The following is a 21,909-nucleotide window of genomic DNA, read 5'->3' as shown; positions in this document are numbered from 1 at the left end:
TTTGATTTAATAAACAGAACAATAAGAAATATACTGTCTGAAGTTAATTTTCATTTTTCATTTTTTAAGAATATTAATTAGTCTCCATCGATAAATATTGACACAAGTGAGATGGTTCGATTGACACATTACTTGTTTAGATACCACAGCAATAAAATCTAGTCAAAGAAATATATGGTAACATTGATAACTGATCATGTTGTGATCAGAGTATCAAGCTTGGTAGCAGTTGCCCACTTATTCCTTTTGTATATCACAACATGAAGAAGTGAGTGTATAAGTGTTTTGTACATGCAGTATACACCAGTTCCTGTTGATGATGACCAGTATACACTGGTGTCCATACTGTGCACAGGGTAATGGTTGTATTCCTATGAAGTACAGTAATGAGTGAGTGAGTGAGTTTAGTTTTACGCCGCACTCAGCAATATTACAGCTATATGGCGGCGGTCGGTAAATAATCGAGTCTGGACCAGACAATCCAGTGATCAACAACATGAGCATCGATCTGCGCAATTGGGAACCGATGACACGCGTCAACCAAGTCAGCGAGCCTGACCACCCGATCCCGTTAGTCGCCTCTTACGACAAGCTGAGTCGCCTTTTATGGCAAGCATGGGTTGCTGAAGGCCTATTCTACCCCGGGACCTTCACGGGTCAAGTAGAGTAATGACCTTAGACAGTGGTCACTGTGGTATTTGCTCACTGAAGCCATTCAGGATGGCCTGTCAGTTGTGTTTGTTGATTGTTAATCAGTGTTCAGTTCATGTTATCCATGTGAGTGAGTGAGTATGGTTTTGCACTGTTTTTATCAATGTAACAGCACTATTATGGCAGGGAACTCAAGAAATGGGCATCACACATTGTACCCATGTGGACAATCGCACCCACGTCTTCAGCATGAGGAGCGACCGCTTTAACCACTAGGCTACCCTACCACCCCCTTATATATGTTATCTGTAAAGGGTATTATATTATAGTGTGTGTTAATGTGTGAATATTTCATGATGTGATTTATATTATGTTGAAACATAATACACTAAGTATCAGTGTTGATAAAATGATGTTTTACTTGAAAACTTAAAGATGATAATCTCTACGTATACATAACTGTAACAGCTAGACTCTTTATTATGATCTTCCCTTCACTGTGAAATTGTCTATTATTACAAATTGTTACAAGTCTGATCTCACAGGTAGAACTGAATGTTATCAGTGTTTCCACAATGTGGAGTCAGTAGTCATTTATAGAATCAGATGCTGGTCTTGCTGAAACATATACATCATTAGAGTGAGGAAAAGTGAAAAAATATTTTGAAACAAGTTAACAACAAAGGTCAAATGTGACACTTTACAGCTGCAGTTAGGACAAATACTGTTGATTGGCTTATTAGCATGAATTCTGTCTATGCATAATGGAGCGTGTACATTGTATAATATTGACCTGATCAATGTAGAATGACAGCATGAGGCTGATGAGCTGGTCAATGAGTTGCCTAACCTTTTTTGGCAACAGTTGTCTTAACCCTTTCACTGCCACGTCATCATTTATAAGTTAGTCCCTAATGTCTTATTTGTATAGCTTGTGAGGAGTATTTAGTGACTAGGTAAATGGACCCAATGGGCATTTCACTTTTGAATACATATCTTAATTTATGTTGGTAAGGAGCTGGATTGAATGGGTAGCCATAGTTAGTGAGTTAGGTTTTTTTTAGCAATATTCCAGGAATATCATGGTGGAAGACACCTGAAATGGGCTTCATGCGTTCTACCCATGTGGGGAATTGAACCCGAATCTCTGGTATGATGAGTGCATGCTTTGGCCACCCTGTCAGGTTTAGTGACGTAGTTGCATGTAATTGTACATATATGTCATCGTTCATTGCTCATGTTATCAACCATTGTCTGCTCCAGATTTAATTGTTCACAGTGAATCACTTGCAGCTAATGATGCTGATATCAAATAATGTCACTATAGGAATGTTGCTAAGTGCCATGAAACACAGACTATAACATTTTACAATCCAGAGTGTTCCTGAGAAAATCTGGGTTTGGATTTATCATCAACAACCCATTTTTGTCTCCAGTGGTGATTGACTGCTTGATGCTCATGATATCCATCACTGGCTGTCCGACCCAGACTTGATAGTTGACAGACTGTGTCACATGGCTGGAATGTTGTTGAGTAAGGGGTAGAGTGTTGACTAATGCTTTCCCTTGTCGTGTTGATTATCTTAAATGATTCTTATTCCATAATATTGTCGTGATGATATGATTGTTATTTTCACTATATTAATTAATACCTGGAAGTCATTTGTTGTGAAGAAATATGGCAAAGATTTTGAACATGGATCAGAATAGCATGATGTCACTTTTTAAAGTCATAAATCTTCATTACAATTAAGATACATCACTTCCTAGTCAATAGCCTGGATGTCCCGACACTTTTGTTTGCTCTTAACTGGAGACATGCACGGTTCTCATGGGCTACTACAGGAAGTCATGGTGACATGCGTTTGGAGAGGAAACAAGTAGGTTTTCACAAGAGAATTTATGACACTACTCTGGGCATGTTTATAAAACAGCCAGGTTTAGAGACAAGTGTATGATGCAGTTTTCATGATTAAGCATGCATTTCAGTGGCCTTTATTCAAAATGTTAGCATGCTTGAAAGATTACAGTGGTCCCTAGATTCAACTGCCAGTGAAGACTTAAAGGACCGAAGATCCCTGTTTCATTTTGCACAATGATGATAATCATGATTGCTGAGAATGTCTTTTGATTTGTTTTCAATGGGATAATTTTAAAAGTTTCAATATTTTTTAAAAGGTTTGTGTATTGATATCCAGTTGCTGTATGTTAGACTTTGCCTTAGAGGTGTCCAGAAACGTGGAGAAGTTTTGAATCTGATACATGTGAGTGCTATGGGCTTGTGGGTATGATGTGCTGCTGGTACAGTAAGGGTTACGTTTTGGGATTGTTCATGTTAATGTGGTCAGTGTTATTGGCAGAGGATTCAGGAGGCTTGTGTAGCGCAGTGTTTGATTGTCTCCAGGTGATGTTGACACGAGACGATCATCAAACATGTGCTAGCCAAGGCATGCACTGAGTATACGTCGCCCCGTTCTCTGCCCATGTCACTGTTGTTATCATGCAGGCAACCATAGGAATTTATTGGGTCAGGAAATTTGGATAGACTTGTCAAATTTCAGAAGGAAAACTGCAGTGCATTGCAATAATAAACTGTTATTTGGTTAATGTCTGGTTTGAGAGGAAGGTTATGTTATGTGCTAGGGTATACTGATTGGAATTTCAGCTTGAATAATGCTGCTATTCATAACGTACTGATTAGACATGACAGGACATATGGGATTATATCTCTGTATTAACTGAAATGAATGGCATCTAACGAGTTCGCTGCATGTATTTCCACATAATGATGGTCCGTAATTGTTACAGTGATGTATTTGATTCATAAGACCTGAAATAGGTTTTTGTATAACAGTTGTTGTATGGGTGTTCTGTTTTAATATTGTGTTGATTCAGGCTGATCAATGACATTCTCAAAGTTTGGATACCTACATAGGTGTCCATCATTTGTTGCATAATGATGACACTTATGAGCCAAAGATTATGCTGTTGTGCCTGTTTTGACCCCAGATAGTATGTTTAGTGTTTTGTATCCTGAATAATTTTTATGCAGGAAATGTAATGAAGAGGAAGTTGTTGAAGCACCTGTCACATCAAGCATTCAACAGGGAACTTACACATGCAGCCACATTTCTTGTGAACTTGAACATGTTGGAACAGCACATTTGTGTTTGTATATAACAGATATCATATGTTTTTTTGAGCTTTCACATGTGTTGCCAAGACACTTGCAATAAGTGTTTCTGAAACCTTGCAGATGAGGAACACACAAGTTTGAGTAAATGTTCTTGTTAGTCTTGTTCGGATAACTTTGATTTTCAATTCATTGAGGGATGTTCATATCAAACCATTCAAATGCCAAGCCATTTTTTTTCTGTACTTTGATGTTTACAACTTCCTATATTGCTTGCATCAATGCATGTTACATAAACATCCATAGGCCTAGCAAAATCAGAAAGTGTAAACAAGCATAAGGTGCTGTTAGGATTACAACTTTTTTTTACACCAAATCCTCAAAACCTCAGTTAGTGTTGACATCACTGCTACTTAGTTACGTGTGCTATATTAAGAGGCAGGATTTAACCAGGAAACATGGGCTTGTGGTAAGTTAGGTAGTGCTCAGTGCTCATATTGTTGTTTCTGTGTTTCAGGTGTTGACGATGACAGTGAGCTGTGACTGGCACGAACTGTAGACAATGGGAGCTAACTCCTCCCTACCTGAGAGGACACAGGCTTCAGCGAGGTCTGCATTTGCCCGCCTCTCTCAGGCCTATGTTGTGTCGGACGGTGAACTTAGTGCACGCGACAAGAAGAAAAAAGCATCCAAATTTGCCACACTTCGTAAGAAGCTAATACGAGCCCGACGGCACAGTCGATCATTGGATTATGGCAAGGCATTACGAGAATTAATCTCCACATGGCATGTTCGTGATATAAGTGCGTTGGTTCATGAGTACGAGGCTCTTGCAGCATTGAAGGAGTTGGCAGCAGCTGCAAGTCTTGCTCGACCCATTGCCCATACCCTACGTCAGGACCTGGCAACACTGTATGAATACAAATTTTGTACTGATGTGGATTTGATATATCGTGGAGCCTGTTTTCCAGCTCACAGGTCAATCCTGTCATTGAGAAGTCCATTTTTCAGGAACCTTTTGTCTCATCATCCAGACTATGGTGCATCAGTACTGGTAAAGCTGAAAACACCAAGAGTGGATATTCATTTGTTTTCAGCTTTGTTGCGGTATCTCTACACAGACGAACTAAACACACAAGAACTGAGTATAGAGACAAATGAGATCCTGCCACAACTTGCGGAGGAGTTTGGGATACCGAATCAGCTAGAACATGATCTAAAGGTGCTGCTGGACAACAGTGAAAACAGTGATGCTGTGTTAGTCTTTTCCTCTGAGAATGACCAGGCTGAAATGCTTGGAGCCAGCCTGGCTGAGGCCTCACAATCTATGCATTGTTCTAACCGGACTTCAAAGTTGGAGTTCCCTTGCCACAAAGCCATCTTGGCAGCAAGGTCTCCATTTTTCAGGAACTTGATCATCAGACGAGCTCGATCTGGTGAGGAACTGACAGAACGAGCTCTACATACCCCATCTAGGATAGTATTAGACGAGTCTGTGATCTCGCGGCGGTATGCAAGGGTTCTGCTAAATGCAGTGTACCAGGACACAGTGGACTTGTCATGTATTGTGCGAGGTAGTTCCAGCATGTGCAGTCTCAGTGAGGTCCAGGCCATGGTGTCTAGTGGGCGATGTCAGATGACCATAGTGGACGAAGCAATGGAGATCTACCAGATAGGACAGTTCCTTGACTTCCCTGTGCTGTCTCAGGGTGAGTATAAGCATGATAATATCATTAGTGTGAGGAGTATCTAACTATATTGACATGATGAAAGACTTCTCAAAATTCTTGGAGGTAAGTTTATACATATCCATAAAATAAAATTAAAGGTATGGTGTATCTACATATCATTTCATGATAACAGAAGCTGGTTATACAGAATCATTGTCAGCAGTAGTGAAAAGAAAAGCCCACCTTGACCAGCAATAGCAAAAACATGAGGTCACCTAGACCAGCAATAGCAAAAACAACAGGTCACCCTGACAAGCAATAGTAAAAACAACAGGTCAACCTGACAAGCAGTAGTAAAAACAACAGGTCACCCTGACAAGCAATAGTAAAAACAACAGGTCACCCTGACTAGCAATAGTAAAAACAAGCGGTCACCCTGACAGGCAATAGCAAAAACAAGAGGTCACCCTGACAAGCAGTAGTAAAAATAAGAAGCCACCCAGACTAGCAATAGGAAAAATAAAATCCCTCCTTGACCAGCAATAGCAAAAACAAGAGGTCACCCTGACAAGCAGTAGTAAAAACAAAATCCCTCCTTGACCAGCAATATCAAAAACAAAATCCCTCCGATGGCTAAAAACAAGAGGTCACCTTGACCAGCAATAACGTAAACATAATCCCACTTTGACCAGCAATAGCAAAAAACCAAAATCCCACCTTGACCAGCAATAGCAAGAAACAAAAGGCCACTTTGACTAGCAGTAGCAGAAACAAGAGGTCACCCTGACCAGCAATAGCAAAAACAAAAGGTCACCTTGACCAGTAATAGCAGAAACAAGAGGTCATCTTGACAGACAGTAACAGAAATAAAAGTGGTCACCCTTAGCCTGTAGTAGAAGAATGGCAATAGCTTGATGAGTCAACTGTATGTGCCAATTTTAAGCACAGGTTAAAGACAAACTGATACCCATGACCTACTGCTCATCTCCATTTCCACATGTTCTTGGTGTAAAGGTCAAAGAGGCCATGTGTCGTCATGCCATTGTTCCTGCGTACATTAGTTATTAAGTACTGCTTGATTAAGAAGCTTTAGAAAAATGTGTTGGGTTAACTAATCCTTAGTCTTTGAATGTATGTAAATAGTACCTTTTTAAGAACGAATAAACTCAATTTTTTGGTTCTCTTTTTACCACTGCATATGAAAAACTTCTGGTTAGTCATAAACGGGACACCATTTTTTTTAAAAAAGAAAAATTGTGGTTAATTAATACCAAGTGCTTAAAAGTTGCTAAAAAGTCGTCTGCTTCTCTCTTGCCCGCAAATGAAATCACAGACAGGTTACGTAACTCTGTCGCCAGAGCCCTGCAGTGATGTCATAGAAGGAATGATTTTCAGTTAGTTGTATAGAAAATGTGTTGGAAGCTCGAATTGTTGTGTTGCCATCAGTTGTTCCTTGGGTTTGGGTGATGGTGTCACTATGCACAGATTTCCATCGGACCCCATAGTTTGTGCTTAATTGGGTTGTTTGTGTGTACGAAGCGAGCATTGTGGAAGCCTGTGTATGTACTAAATCATAAATTGCCCCCTACCACTCCAAGAAAGAAAATGGACTTAAGTTTCATCGAGTTTATAAAATCAAGACTACTTACTACACATTGCTGATCAAAAGGATTTGCATGAACATAACGATTTCTTCCTCGGAAGCGAGCTTGTGGTCGAAGTGACAATATTATCGTAAGTAATATTTTGACCCCCGCCTCGCTTCCAAGAGTGAAATTGTAATGTTGTAAGCAATGTCATGCAAAACCATGCTGTCCATCAATAAAATACATATTAACAACCAGCAGAAAGTAATTTTGATTTTGTAAATCGGTGAAAACAAACGTAAATAGCATTCATCCTCAGACAGGGCGCTGTCTTTTTTGAAAATCGTGAAGTCACACACTAGAGTCCATTTGAATTAATGAGATTGTTGTGTCATCAAGTTAGAAAAGCAAAACTACTTTCTACTAGTAGTTAAATATGTATTTAAATCGTGACCAAAAGGAGTTTGCATGATACAACCTGTAACATAAGCGAGGTCAGGGTCGAAGTGAAAATACTGCATGGTAAATTTCTTCACTAGCTAAATTTACTTGGTTTGTAAACGTTCACTCACCAGTATGTAGACACTTGTCAATGTACGTCTTTATACTTGGTCTCATAATCCTAATTACTTTATAATCATACTTGTATGCATTTTGAAACATAATAAAAAGAAGCAATCTGCGAATGTATAACAGGAATGTAATATCTAGACATTATATTATTTGCCTATATGAATCATAATTCGCACGCACGCCCTAGTGTGTGTCATGTGTATCATTACACTTCACGACGCAAACAATGATTCTGTTGAAAGCTATGACATCTAATAAAAACAAAATGAAAATATTGAAATTAAAACAAATTTAATTTATAGGAGCAATGTCATGCTATTACCTTGTTCAAGGAATGTATCCAGCATTATCCACAAAAACGAGTGGTTTATAATTCTTCTGCAGATTTGCCATGTGATGTGACTTTTAACAGTCTAATATACAAAAACGTGATGTATCGTTTCAGGTTTTTCACATCGCTGTATAGTCTCATTGGTCACCCAAGATAGCACACCTGGCAACTAATTGCATAATGTGCAGCATTCTTTTAAAAAAGTTATTTAGTTAGCCAATAATGATGACAATGATGACAATGACAATACGTTATCACCCCGAGGGGAATTCTTTTTACATTTGAAAGTGAACACATATGAGATTGTTAAAACATAAATAACTACATAAAGATTAGGATACGTAAAACGACGACAAAGACTGACAGTCAACAGTCATTTAAAAGGCGGATACTTGATGGAATAAAAGAATTTTGAACTCTTTTAGTTTTAAAACGGGGCATTTGGTAACGCCGGCCTGAAGGTAAAAGATTGTATTCTTGGAATAACATGTGACTTTGAATCTGATAAAATTCTTTCAGCGAGATTAACAGCACGATCATTAAAGAGGGATTGTAAAGATGAAACAGAAATTCCAGAAATCTTGGTTGCCATAAGAACAATTTTGTTAAGATGAGATTTGCTTTTGAGATTAAGAGAACCGTACCAACACTGAATTGAAAAGGTTAAAATACTCTCAACAAAACAACGATAAAACAACACCATTACTTTTTGGCTAACATTAAAAGATCTCAATTTACGCATAAAATGTAATCTTTGTTGGCACTTCTTGAAAATGAAATCAGTATTTGGGCCCCACTGAAGTTTGTCGTCAATAATAGTACCAAGGTATTTGTAGTGTGTAACAATTTCAACATTTTCATTTTTAATTTCAACAGGAGTAATGTCAGTTTTCTTGCTTCTAAAATCAATGATGAGTTCTTTTGTTTTCAAAACATTTAGCTGAAGGTAATTATCGTCACACCACTGAACAAAGTCTTTTCTGTAGTGGGCTTCTGTGTCTCTAATCAGACCAACCAAAGCCGCGTCATCAGACAATTTGACAGTCAGACAATCAGGGTTGCGGCTTACACAGTCATTAGTATAGAGAATGAAAAGCACGGGCAAGATGACACAGCCCTGGGGTGCCCCAGTTTTAGTGTGCACAACTGACAAATCTGCTTGCTTCACGTGCACAAATTGCGGTCGCGCGATCAGAAACTGTTCAATCCAGAGAAGAAGATTCTTGTTCACTTTCATAGATAAAAGTTTTTGCATTAAAATGTGAGGTTGAATTGTGTTAAAGGCAGATGAAAAATCGATAAAAAGTAGTCTAACATAAGATTTTGGAATTTCCAAATGTTTGTAAATACTGTTTAAAATAACAACTTTGGCATCTTCGACACCCCGCTGTGCTCTGTATGCAAATTGGAGAGGGTCAAGAAGGTGACCAACATTACACATCAGAATATTTAGCACGATCCTCTCGAAGCACTTCATAGCTATAGACGTTAAGACAACCGGTCTAAAGTCATTCAACACAGAAGGGTTTGTTTTCTTTGGTACTGGGATTATTTTAGACGTTTTCCATATTTCTGGTATGATGTGCTGATCGAAGGAGAGTTGATACAGGCGACTAAAAACATCACAGAGCTGGTCACAACACTGTTTAAGAATGATTCCATCCAGTCCATCTGGTCCTGATGCTTTCCTGATGTTTAGCTTTATGAACTGGTTTCTGACCAAATCTGGTGTTATGATGTCGTCATCTTCGGTGTCTGGTATGATGTGCTGATCGAAGGAGAGTTGATACAGGCGACTAAAAACATCACAGAGCTGGTCACAACACTGTTTAAGAATGATTCCATCCAGTCCATCTGGTCCTGATGCTTTCCTGATGTTTAGCTTTATGAACTGGTTTCTGACCAAATCTGGTGTTATGATGTCGTCATCTTCGGTGTCTGGTATGATGTGCTGATCGAAGGAGAGTTGATACAGGCGACTAAAAACATCACAGAGCTGGTCACAACACTGTTTAAGAATGATTCCATCCAGTCCATCTGGTCCTGATGCTTTCCTGATGTTTAGCTTTATGAACTGGTTTCTGACCAAATCTGGTGTTATGATGTCGTCATCTTCGGTGTCTGGTATGATGTGCTGATCGAAGGAGAGTTGATACAGGCGACTAAAAACATCACAGAGCTGGTCACAACACTGTTTAAGAATGATTCCATCCAGTCCATCTGGTCCTGATGCTTTCCTGATGTTTAGCTTTATGAACTGGTTTCTGACCAAATCTGGTGTTATGATGTCGTCATCTTCGGTGTCTGGTATGATGTGCTGATCGAAGGAGAGTTGATACAGGCGACTAAAAACATCACAGAGCTGGTCACAACACTGTTTAAGAATGATTCCATCCAGTCCATCTGGTCCTGATGCTTTCCTGATGTTTAGCTTTATGAACTGGTTTCTGACCAAATCTGGTGTTATGATGTCGTCATCTTCGGTGTCTGGTATGATGTGCTGATCGAAGGAGAGTTGATACAGGCGACTAAAAACATCACAGAGCTGGTCACAACACTGTTTAAGAATGATTCCATCCAGTCCATCTGGTCCTGATGCTTTCCTGATGTTTAGCTTTATGAACTGGTTTCTGACCAAATCTGGTGTTATGATGTCGTCATCTTCGGTGTCTGGTATGATGTGCTGATCGAAGGAGAGTTGATACAGGCGACTAAAAACATCACAGAGCTGGTCACAACACTGTTTAAGAATGATTCCATCCAGTCCATCTGGTCCTGATGCTTTCCTGATGTTTAGCTTTATGAACTGGTTTCTGACCAAATCTGGTGTTATGATGTCGTCATCTTCGGTGTCTGGTATGATGTGCTGATCGAAGGAGAGTTGATACAGGCGACTAAAAACATCACAGAGCTGGTCACAACACTGTTTAAGAATGATTCCATCCAGTCCATCTGGTCCTGATGCTTTCCTGATGTTTAGCTTTATGAACTGGTTTCTGACCAAATCTGGTGTTATGATGTCGTCATCTTCGGTGTCTGGTATGATGTGCTGATCGAAGGAGAGTTGATACAGGCGACTAAAAACATCACAGAGCTGGTCACAACACTGTTTAAGAATGATTCCATCCAGTCCATCTGGTCCTGATGCTTTCCTGATGTTTAGCTTTATGAACTGGTTTCTGACCAAATCTGGTGTTATGATGATGTTATCTTCGGTGTCTGGTATGATGCTGTCTGTGATTGTGTTGCGCTACTCAGTGAAGTCGAATGGTGTCAAATCTGGAGTAGAACTGATTCAGCTCCTCAACTTACTTCCGGTTGTCTGCTATGTTGATGTGTGAGGGTTTATTCTGTTGGCCGATCATAGTTTTGACTCCTCTCCAGGCCTGACGACTGTTGTTCTGGTGGAAATGACGCTCCACTTTGTCTTATTAGTCTTCCTTGCATTTCTTCACTTGAGCATTAATGTCTTTTTGAATAGATGTTAGTTTGATTTTCTCATTGGCGCTAAAGGCTCTTTTCTTCTCATTAAGCAGACCTTTTAGTTCCTTCGTCACCCAGGGTTTGTTGTTAGGATAAATCGTTATGTCTTTCTTCAACATGATAGAGTCTACACAGAATGATATATAGTCGTTACAATATCAGATAAAGCACAAGGGTCTGATGTATTGTCAAAGAATACATTCCAGTCTGTACATTCAAAACACCCCTGTAACTGTTGGATAGAGTCAGTGTCCCACGATCGTACTGTCTTCTTGACCTCTGGTTCACGTTTGAGTCTCTGTATGTATACTGGCACAAGGAAGACACGGTTGTGATCTGACGAGCCTTGGGGAGCTTTTGATTTTCCTGTGTAGGCGTCTTTGATGTTTCCATAACATAAGTCTATGGTTTTCTGATTACGTGTGGGACATTTGACATACTGTTGATAGTGAGGCATAACTGTTCTCAGTGAAGCACCGTTAAAGTCGCCCAGCACGAGCTTAGGGGCGTCAGGTGAGATTGTCTCTAGCTTCTGTATGTGGTTGTTGATTACATCAGCTGCGTTGTTGTTAATAATGAACAATCAATCAGTGTATTGGCGGTTAATACTTTGAAAGAAGGGTGTTGTTTTTACAAAGACACAGACATGACAGAGTGTATTCACGATAGATCAATAAATGTACATACATAAACACTACCTTTTGACAAATCCCCATTTAAATCCTCATAAAAGTAATTAATCAATCAGCTTGTTATCAGTTATCCTTTGATCGATCCAGACACAAGAAATGCCAAATGGGGACCTTTGTCGGGTAATCTAAATGGCGTTATCACTAATTATACCTGTTATAAATTCATCAACTGAGCATCAAGTGAATGATGACAAATAACATGTAGGTTTATACTACATAACACAGATTACAACCTAGCGACACCTAGTGATTTTGACAGAATCGTCCATGAAAACAAAGGTTGTAACTCGGAAACTAGGCAAAGCAGGAGACAAAACTAAATGATACTAGACTGTGAGAACATTTAGCTTTCATTTTTCACAACAGCTGTCATGATTATTTCAGGTTTTTCCAAACCAGTAAATGAAATTGTTTACCCCCTGAAATGTAGATGAATTCTGCATAGGCCCTCATATCTATACCTACTATTACGTCACAGTGACGCGGTGCTCTGATTGGTTGGAAATTTCCTTTGTGGTTGAGAATTGTGCATTGTTGTCAAAAAGGTTGATTTAAGGTAATTAAAGATCTAAATGAGCAGTTTTAATGACAGGGTTTCATTTATAACAATGTCAATGTCTGATTTATGCACTTGCACCCCCTAGAGTATATGTAATCTTTAAATTGAAAAGAACGACAGGGAGTTGGTTCATTTACAGAACTCTGAACCTGAGGAAATCTAGACTTGCTTCATTTTAGGGCCCAACCATTGCTCATTGGACTAAGCGAAGGGTAAATAGTGCCTTTCAGGTACTGTGAGACAGCCTAGTGGTTAGCAGGAAAGGTTGGGTTTGGATTGTGCACAGCTTCTACAGTATTTATGGAGACATACATGCTGGGAGCAGTGAAGAAAGGATTGTTTGCCCGTCATGCATTCACAATCATAATTGTAAGAAATCCATTGATATGAGTTTGTCACTTTTATACATGGTGATAACCTAGGGGGGAAAAAGATTAGAATAAGATTAACATATATAGGGGCCTTTACTTGAGCAAAGTAATGGCCAAATACTGTATGACGATTGTGAACTGGAGATGTGGTTTCACTTGAAGTGGAAAAAGGTTTTGTACTACTATCCAAATAACATGATATAAAGTCTGTATCTGTGTAAGAAGATACCAGAAGGTGTAAGTGTATGATGAATCATCTGTGATACATGGAATAAATTACAGGTTGAAAAAGCTGAACTTGAACTTGACTGTGAATTATGTTTGAAACCACAACCTGCCCTAGCTGAAGTAGCTGTAACCGCCATGAGCATGTTTAGAAGGCTATACAGTGTGTAAATCACATCCACAAACACAAGCAATGAGAAAGTCAACACTGTTCTTGAAACTGTCATGGCCACATTGGCAGATGGGAGCAGAATGTTGTCCTACGATATCTGCTCCACTGGTTTGCTGAACAAGGGGAGGTAACAAGAGCATTTTTTGTGGCATCATCACCGAGGTGCTGTGTATGTTCAACAGCCTAAAACATTGCTGCAGGTTCCTTTGAGTTCACAACAAACATCATGCAGTGTTTTCATAGAACTGTCAGGGCTTGATCATTCCTGTAGAGCACAGTTGCAATATGAGGGGTTTGAATTAGTTTCTTCAGCCAAAAAATAGCAAGACAGTTTTAATTTTGATCATTTAATTTGTTGTGCGTGTCAAAGAATAAAATTTCAAGGTTATGAATAAGAGAAGCCTCATAATCAGTCCACAAATGATTTTCAAGACTGTTTGTAAACTTGTTTTCTTTTTCTGAACACGTCTTGAGCATCTAGTCATCGTGTCCGACATTTTTGTAACTTCATCATGTTCATATTATCAAATAGGGTTGTTGCGAAGAGTAACACATGAATGTGCAATGTGTTCTAACAAAATTTAACATGGGTGCCAAACATTGATAACTATGGGTGTTGCCATGCATTGATAACTATGGATGTATATTATGATATAGTTCACGATCTCAATAAGCATGATATGAAGTAGAGTTTCAACATTTTGTAGATATCAACTGAAAATGCTGTTATGTAGGCCATTTATGCTATATGCATGTTGTCATGTAGACATGCATCATGTTTACAGTAATATTGCCTTACTGTAGCTTGTTAATGGGAACAGACACTGCTCCCTCAGCGTTTTAACCTGTTTACTGTAAAATGATATGGGGCATTTTTAAATAAATACCACATTAATTTTTAAGTGGACAGTTTATAACCTTTACATGCATACAGTTTTCAGGTGAGCTGCCCTTTATGCTGGATACTATTTACACTATCTAGTCAATAATAGTTAAACCTGTTCATAATCTATCTTTCCCATGGAACACTCAACCACCCCATTTCCAAGCACATACAATGATCAGCTGATGGCTGGACTAGACTTGTAAAGATATAATTTACCGAATTATGTATAAAGATGACTGTTAGAATAAAGAAGTTGATCATCCATAACATTGTGTCATCTCCAAGGATTTGTGTCTAAAATGCTGCTGCTAAGAAAATATAATCCTTTGCAACAAGTTTCTGCACTACGTGACAGACATTGCTTGTTATTGGCAGGTTGTGAAGACATCATTGTAGACAGTCTGTCATTAGACAACCTGACGGCAGTGTTGAACTGGAGCTCAGAGCCCCATGGGTCGCGGTGGGTCCACCGACAAGCAATGAACTTCCTGACAGAGGAGTTCCTACAGCTGGCCCACTCCCCTGGCCTGGTGGACCTCAACAAAGAGTACCTCCTGGAGGCGCTGCGCTCTGACTTCTTGCAGGTAATGAAGTGTACAGCTTTCCACACAACTACTGATACAAGTCTTATTCAAAGTTGGGAATCTGCGTTAGAAATGCCTATGAGCATCATTTGTTGTCTGAGGAGATTTTCTAGATCAGTGGTTAGACAGGGCTACTTGACTGATTTTGTTCATACCTTGATGACTTGATTGTTGTTCAAATCCCTGAATTGTCTGTGTTGATGGCTGGAGTATTTTTGAGTACATATATTGATGCCTGTATACTGTTGTCTGTCAGTGAAAATGCTGATCAAGTCTATAGTTTGGTTATACATTTCTACATATTGTTCACTTGGAGTGATTGTGTTTGTGTATCAGACTGACTCGATATGGCCAAACCATAAGTTCAGGATCAAGGTTAAGATGTCCAAATGATAAGAAACAATGTTTCTGTATTTCTTCATGCAGAATTCCAAGGTAGCCTCACCACCATAGATGTCATTTCAGGAACAGTCTGATGGAAAATGTGTAAAGTCCAAATATCTTGTTCATACAGTTACAAACATCATATTTGCAGTCATCTGACCAACCTCTCATCCAATGGATAAGCTGTATTTCTTGCAAAGTTCACATTAATACCTTAAAGGTTAGTTAAAGTAATTTTACATGATCATGAAATTGCAGAGCTTTCTACTACCTCATGAGGCCTGTCTGTCTGTGAGGTACAAGAAACTGGACACTGCACTTGGATGGAATGTGTTTTGCATCTGATTGTAATGCTTGTTTTGGTGACTGCAGGTTGGGGAGCTGGATGTCCTGACATCAGTGTTAAAGTGGGGGGAGCATCAGCTTGTTCGTCGAATTGAGGAAAGAGGTGGGTTGATATTTTGTTCATTTAAAGATTTTTCAGAAATAACTGAAATGGTTTTTTTCTTACAAGATTTCTGTTCAACAATTTTGACACCAAGATTAGTTAGATGAAATACACCCCAGTTTATCACAGTGTTGAGTTTTAGCAGAAGTATTTTTAGTACCTTTGGCCAGACGACCAAGCACTCAGGAAACAAAAGGAAGCAGATGCAAGTCAGATAGCATGTCACACATCAAGTACATATAAAGTACTTTTGTGTACCAGCTGAACTTCAGTGATTTTTTGATTACCAAAATGTTGATATTAATTTGTATAATGAAAGATTCCCATATCTGTTGATAATATATTTTCTCAATCTATGTTTGTTACAAGTGACATTCAGCAGTCCAAGAACAATTCTTATGAGTGTAACTCTTGGCCATGGTTTATTGAATCTTTCATAAATAATCCCTCAATATGTGTGTCTCATTTCTGGTGTGGTCAACCGTGATATTGCTGGAATATTGCTAGAAGCAATGTAAAACTAGACTCACAACCAGCCCATGCTCTCACTCACTCATAAACGATCTCCAATATTTGTTCCTTTTTCAGAACCCAATATCCTGAGTCACACAGCGCACAGTGTCACAAAGAAGGGTGTAAAGAAAAGGGATTTAAATGATGTGGAGTTAAGAGACATTTTGGCAGAAATGCTGCCACTGGTCCGAATGGATCATGTGATACCATATAACAATGATACTTTGAACAATGCTATCAAGCGTGGCCTTGTGAGCACCCCTCCTTCCCATATGATTGGTGATGAGTCGACAGGACAGAGAATGTGTGCCTGGGTGCGTGGCAAAAACAACGGAGTGTTTGTCCGACCACGGCTATTTACACCATACTACGAGGAGGCCAAGGTGAGTTCCAGCATGGGCCTGTACTACTGTGTGTAGGACTGTCTCATCACAACTGGTTACCCTTGAAGATTCAGGTTAGAATTGCCTACAGCAACCCTTGCTTGTCACAAGAGGTGGCTAACAGGATCAGGTGGTTGATCCCGTTGTATCCCATTTGCGTAGGTCAGTGCTTATGCTGTTGATCACTGGATTTTCTGGTCCAGACTAATTAGTTGACAAGCCACAGTCATGTAGCTGGAATATTACTGAATGTGGCCTTAAACTACAAACAAATATTGCAACTGCCCATTATTAGAATGGACATAGATTCTGTTATCACTTTCTAATATTCACCTCATGTCTGATGCAGTCTTGAGGTCACAATGGTCTATTATAAGAACAATTAAACATCAAAATGATGTGTGCAAATAGATTTGAAAGCGTCATCACTAACTACATTGAAAGGATGGGTGTTTCCGTGATGGATTCATATGGGAGTTAATGCTGGTGGAGTCTTTTGATTTTGGACGAATAGGCCATTTTGTTTTCATTTGTGATGGTATGTTGGAATGTATTTCCTACCTGTTCTAGTAGTAGTGTTCCTGTTTGTTTGTGACACTGCCATCCGTAACTCATATTGCAGGCCATCCTTGAGGAGCAGCTGTCTCAGGCCCACGATCAGGATGCAGGCCGGGTGCGGATGCTCAACATTTCCTCCATCCCAGACACACTTTACATGGTAGAGGACAGACACTATGCCATGCCCTATGCCCTGGCCCCAGCTTCTACTGTCGATATCATAGCAGGGACTATACCAGGTTAGTGATGTCCGCTGTGGACACAGCCACTACAGTTGATATAACCATAGCAACATCAGTCTGTCTTCTCCACCCTTTGTCCTGTAGGACATGTCACCGTGCTTTCTCGTCGCTTTCACTATGACTTATTTCTGTTTTTGCATGCAGATATTTTTGTTGTTTGTGCAGTGCCAGACCGAAATACATACGTGACAATGCTTCAACGAGAGGCAGAGCTGCAGAGATCAAAAGTTGCTCAACGTGCATACTCCCTGCCCTGTTCTGACAAGAGGGCTGTGAGCTTCCAGATACAACTTCGTGTGGTGCGGGAGTTTGGCATGCCGGACAGTACAACAGAAGTGATGACCAACAGCCAATACTATTACACAGAGGACAACACCCACTATGCTGAGAGGCGGTACATCGCATCACCCACGCGGCAGAAGCACAGTCCAGCAGTCTCATTGTCTCCCCCTGGCTCATACAGCCCTGTAGAGGTAACTGTGCTTAGTCATTATAATTTTGCTCGTGAATTGATAATGGTATATTGTTTATTAAGTCTCAAGAGAGATTAATGAAACATAAATCAGATATAGTGCACTTTTATGTAGTTTGAAGTTGTCTGTGATAATATAATGGATTGTGACAATCAGATTTGATGAACATTTTCCATAGTCATAGTTAATCAATTTCGATGAAACCTGATGAAAAGTCTATATTGTACTTTGTTATTTCCTATGATCATTAGACACAGCGCACTTATGGGAAACCCTAGTGGTAAAGTGTTCACTAATCATGCCAAAGACAGGAGTTCAGTTCCCCACATGGGTACAAATATGAAACCCATTTCTGATGTTCCCGTCGTGATATTTCTGGATGATTGCTGAAAGCCAAACTCACTCCAGTGATCATTACTGTTATATACTTGGTTCTTTTCTTCTTCTTGTTCAGAATGAGGCCAGCAGTGACAGTGTTCTCAGTGACATGATGCCAGACATTGCCATGGCAACTTCCTCCATGAGTCAGATGCATATGCATGAAGACTTTGAGCTGGACATTGGTGATGGAAGCAGTCGGCATGGGACTCTGTACATCTGACAGAGTTGCTTCCCTTTCTGCAGGTGGTGGCCGACGCCTTAGACACCTTAGACAGATCAACCAGAAGGGGAGAGCCTACATCAAAGCATGATCTGCTAGGAAAGTCACCTTCATACAAACTACAAGACACTGATTGGATTAATCACAAACCGTTGGATCACTGTGATCACTCTGTTGTAGTGAAGTAGGATGGAATTTCTGAAGACTATGGTATGTTGTTGAGGAAAGGACAACTATATAATGGCCTGAGGATGTGTTACCAATGTATGTGAAAGCTCAAGCATAGGTGTGTCCAATATTTCTTGACTGATTTATGTGATCACAAAGGATTCTGTTCTGGACTTTTTGAAAGGTTTACATGCCATTTCCAAATGTAATTGTTTGATGTGTCATCATCGTCTGCAGACCCCTCATGTGTACTATCAGAAATTTTAGAAAGCAACCTTAATTTAGATGTATTGAAGCCATCTAACATTACTTTGACAGTATCTGCCTTCTATCAAGGGGATTATCAAAACCTGTAAGTACGAAGATAGAACTGAATCTGATGGACCTTAACAGAATCATGAGCAGTGAGAAAATTAAGCTATGATTAAGCTAATGAATATATGTAAATGTAATAGATATATAATAGATGTTTAAAAGGGATGCTCTAAAATGAAACTATGTTTATGTGGACATACATCTAAAATTGAAGTATTTAGAGTAAGTGCAGACTTAGGAGTTAGATGAAGGAGTGGATCAGCCATATATGACATGTGGAAATGGTGTGTAACTTGTTAACACAACCTTTATTTTTGGGTGGCATTTAGAAGCTGGTATGGTGAACATGAACAATTTTTATAGGTTGACAATTTCTTTTTTGCAATGAATGCAGCATTTCGGTGATGATTCTTACACTACTTTGCTTGATAGCAGTAACAGCATCTACAGCTAAACATTACATCCATTATAATGGAAAAGTTGTCTGTCCATAAAAATTGTTCCTGTTCAACACAGCCCTTTATGAATGCTTTCATTTGACACCATTTGATTGCATCATGCATTTGATTAAGGTGAGGACACCATTGCACATTTGAATCTGGCATATGTTTTAACCGGACATTTAAAATGGCTTGTATGTTTTCATACAGAAATCCTTATTTGTTATTTATTTTATCTTACATATTTCCAAGAAAATGAAAGCATATTCAGTGTTGAAAAAAAAAATGTGTTTCTTAAGTTACACGTATACCTTGATGGTTTTCTTTTGTTTTGATAATTTATGTTGTTGAGGGATTTTCTGCAGGAGAGCTTTATATTTTCATTTGCACCTTGTGAATTGTGTATGACGGTACAGCGATCAATTGTACATAAAACACCACCCACCGAATGCCATGTTTCACATGCAGGAACATCCTGTCCTCAAGGCCTTTCAAAGTGCAATTGGATATGATGGACTATTTCTGTTTCTCAATGCAATAGGACATGTGATTGGATGTAATTATTTCTGAACAAACCAAGCGGCAGCAATACAGAGTTGTCAACTATGTTCAAGTAGTGGATGATACCACTTAACCTTGCAAATATTGATGACTTACCGCCTTCACTGTCACACTGTTTCCTGAAGATTTCATGTACACAACTGGAGTTGAATATTTTTTAATTTGAGCACAGTTTTTACCAGTTGCACCAATTTGAAGGATTTGAAATAAAAGTTTAGGGGATCATGATGAAGAGTGTCATGTGGCGGAGAGTTAGCATTTCTCATACCTGGTGCCTTTTTTAATACCAACCACATGTGCAAAAAGAGACTTAGGGTCTTTTGTGAGAATTTACAAGAATATATTTGATGGTGTATATGGCAGATAAGTAGAGCTTCTGTAACCATAGAGACTTCAGTGTACTGTCAGCTAGAAATCTGCTTTCATGTGTAGTATTGTATGAGTTGTAATGAAGATTATGGTGTCGCTGGAATCCGATGTGGACAAATGTCAGTGAGCTTTAGGTAATTATAGGTTTTCGGGGACGGCGGTAGGGTGGCCTATTGGTTAAAATGTTCACTTTTTGTGCCAATGACACAGGTTTGAATCCGCCATTGGGTAAAGTGTATGAATACTGTTTCTGGTATCCCCACCATGAAAATGCTGGACAAAATGCTCTGTGAAACCATGCTCACACACTTTTCTCATGAATAAGTGTTTAATTTTCTTCATTTGATAAAATGTTCATGAACGACTGATAATGTCTAAGTAAATGTGTCATGTAGGTTTTTCTATTTAATGCTCATTGTCATTTTTAGAAAGAAGGCAAAGAAAATGCATATGCTGTTTATTCTTCAAAGAAGGATTGAAGAATCCTATGGTGTTGCAGATATGACTCATCACTTGCTGACATTACCAAAAAGGATGTCAGCACATAGTGTTTAGATAAACGTACGAGTATGACAATATATCCTTCAACTTAATGAGCAGCATTGAAAATTGCTATAATGAACACTTGTAGAAATCCTAGTCCAATTGATGTAGCTGACATCTGTTGCTTTGATCAACCTTTGATCTGCATGTCTCAGACATACTGTCTACCTTTTCAGATATGTTTCAATGTTGGATCCTAAAGCAAACCCTTCATGTAAATGCATTCTCTTGTGATGAATGAAAAATCATGTGATATCAACAATTTTTGCATTAAAATATTGGTAGATACTTCATTTTTATAGAAGAATAGTTCTTTGATGTTATTAACTGCTGTTTGTAGTATTTGTAAGAAATATGCTCCAAGCATTCAAGTCAAAGGTTGATCTTACCTTTTACTGTTATGAAGTAGATCATAAGTGCTGAGGAAACCGTGAAACTTACCTGAAAAACAACAGGAAATGTTAACAAATCTGTGTTTTGTAATCTAGATATCTAGAAATATTCCATGCTTTTAGGAAATATTTTTAGTTCAGTTTAATATTATAACCCAAGTAATTTTGTCTTTTTGGAAGCATTACTTAGAAGATAAATATCTTTTGTATTCTCTCTCAAAAAAAGTCAACAAATACCAAAAAGATAATCTCTCTCAAAAAAAGGCAACAAATGCCAAACAATACGTCCTTAGTATTTTTTCTTCTGTTCTAAATCAGTCTGACAACCACTACCTTGAGACACTTGCCCATACATTTTGGACATATAGTTAGTTGACAATCTGTATTCCTCATATTCATAGTGTGATAGTAGTAATGTGACTGACAGGATATTGTTGCTGACAACAGGCCTCTGTGTTGATATGTAAATGTTTGTGTGTGTGATATCATCTGCGGATGGAAGATCCTGAGATGGTAACAATACCTAGTATTGATATGATGTAATTATATTCCTCCATATTTATCCATATGATGATACAATGCCTGTATTTTGTGAGTTGATGT

At 38.9% G+C, this 21,909-nt stretch overlaps 1 protein-coding gene across 1 annotated transcript in view; it reads left to right on the top strand.

Annotated features, from left to right (window-relative positions):
* Positions 1 to 21,549, top strand: part of LOC137293974 (BTB/POZ domain-containing protein 7-like) — a 35,354-nt gene extending 13,805 nt beyond the window's left edge. Inside the window, exons 2-8 of the mRNA XM_067824877.1 lie at positions 4,302 to 5,493; positions 14,708 to 14,916; positions 15,673 to 15,748; positions 16,337 to 16,644; positions 17,267 to 17,441; positions 17,610 to 17,917; positions 18,372 to 21,549. Of these exons, the coding sequence (XP_067680978.1) occupies positions 4,347 to 5,493; positions 14,708 to 14,916; positions 15,673 to 15,748; positions 16,337 to 16,644; positions 17,267 to 17,441; positions 17,610 to 17,917; positions 18,372 to 18,518 (2,370 nt within the window). The 5' untranslated portion in view covers positions 4,302 to 4,346 and the 3' untranslated portion in view covers positions 18,519 to 21,549. The remainder of the gene's footprint in view (positions 1 to 4,301; positions 5,494 to 14,707; positions 14,917 to 15,672; positions 15,749 to 16,336; positions 16,645 to 17,266; positions 17,442 to 17,609; positions 17,918 to 18,371) is intronic.
* Positions 21,550 to 21,909: the final 360 nt, after the last annotated feature.

This window comes from Haliotis asinina, chromosome 8, assembly GCF_037392515.1.
Source record: "Haliotis asinina isolate JCU_RB_2024 chromosome 8, JCU_Hal_asi_v2, whole genome shotgun sequence".
NCBI classification, from domain to species: domain Eukaryota; kingdom Metazoa; phylum Mollusca; class Gastropoda; order Lepetellida; family Haliotidae; genus Haliotis; species Haliotis asinina.
This window is presented reverse-complemented; position numbering and strand designations above follow the sequence as displayed.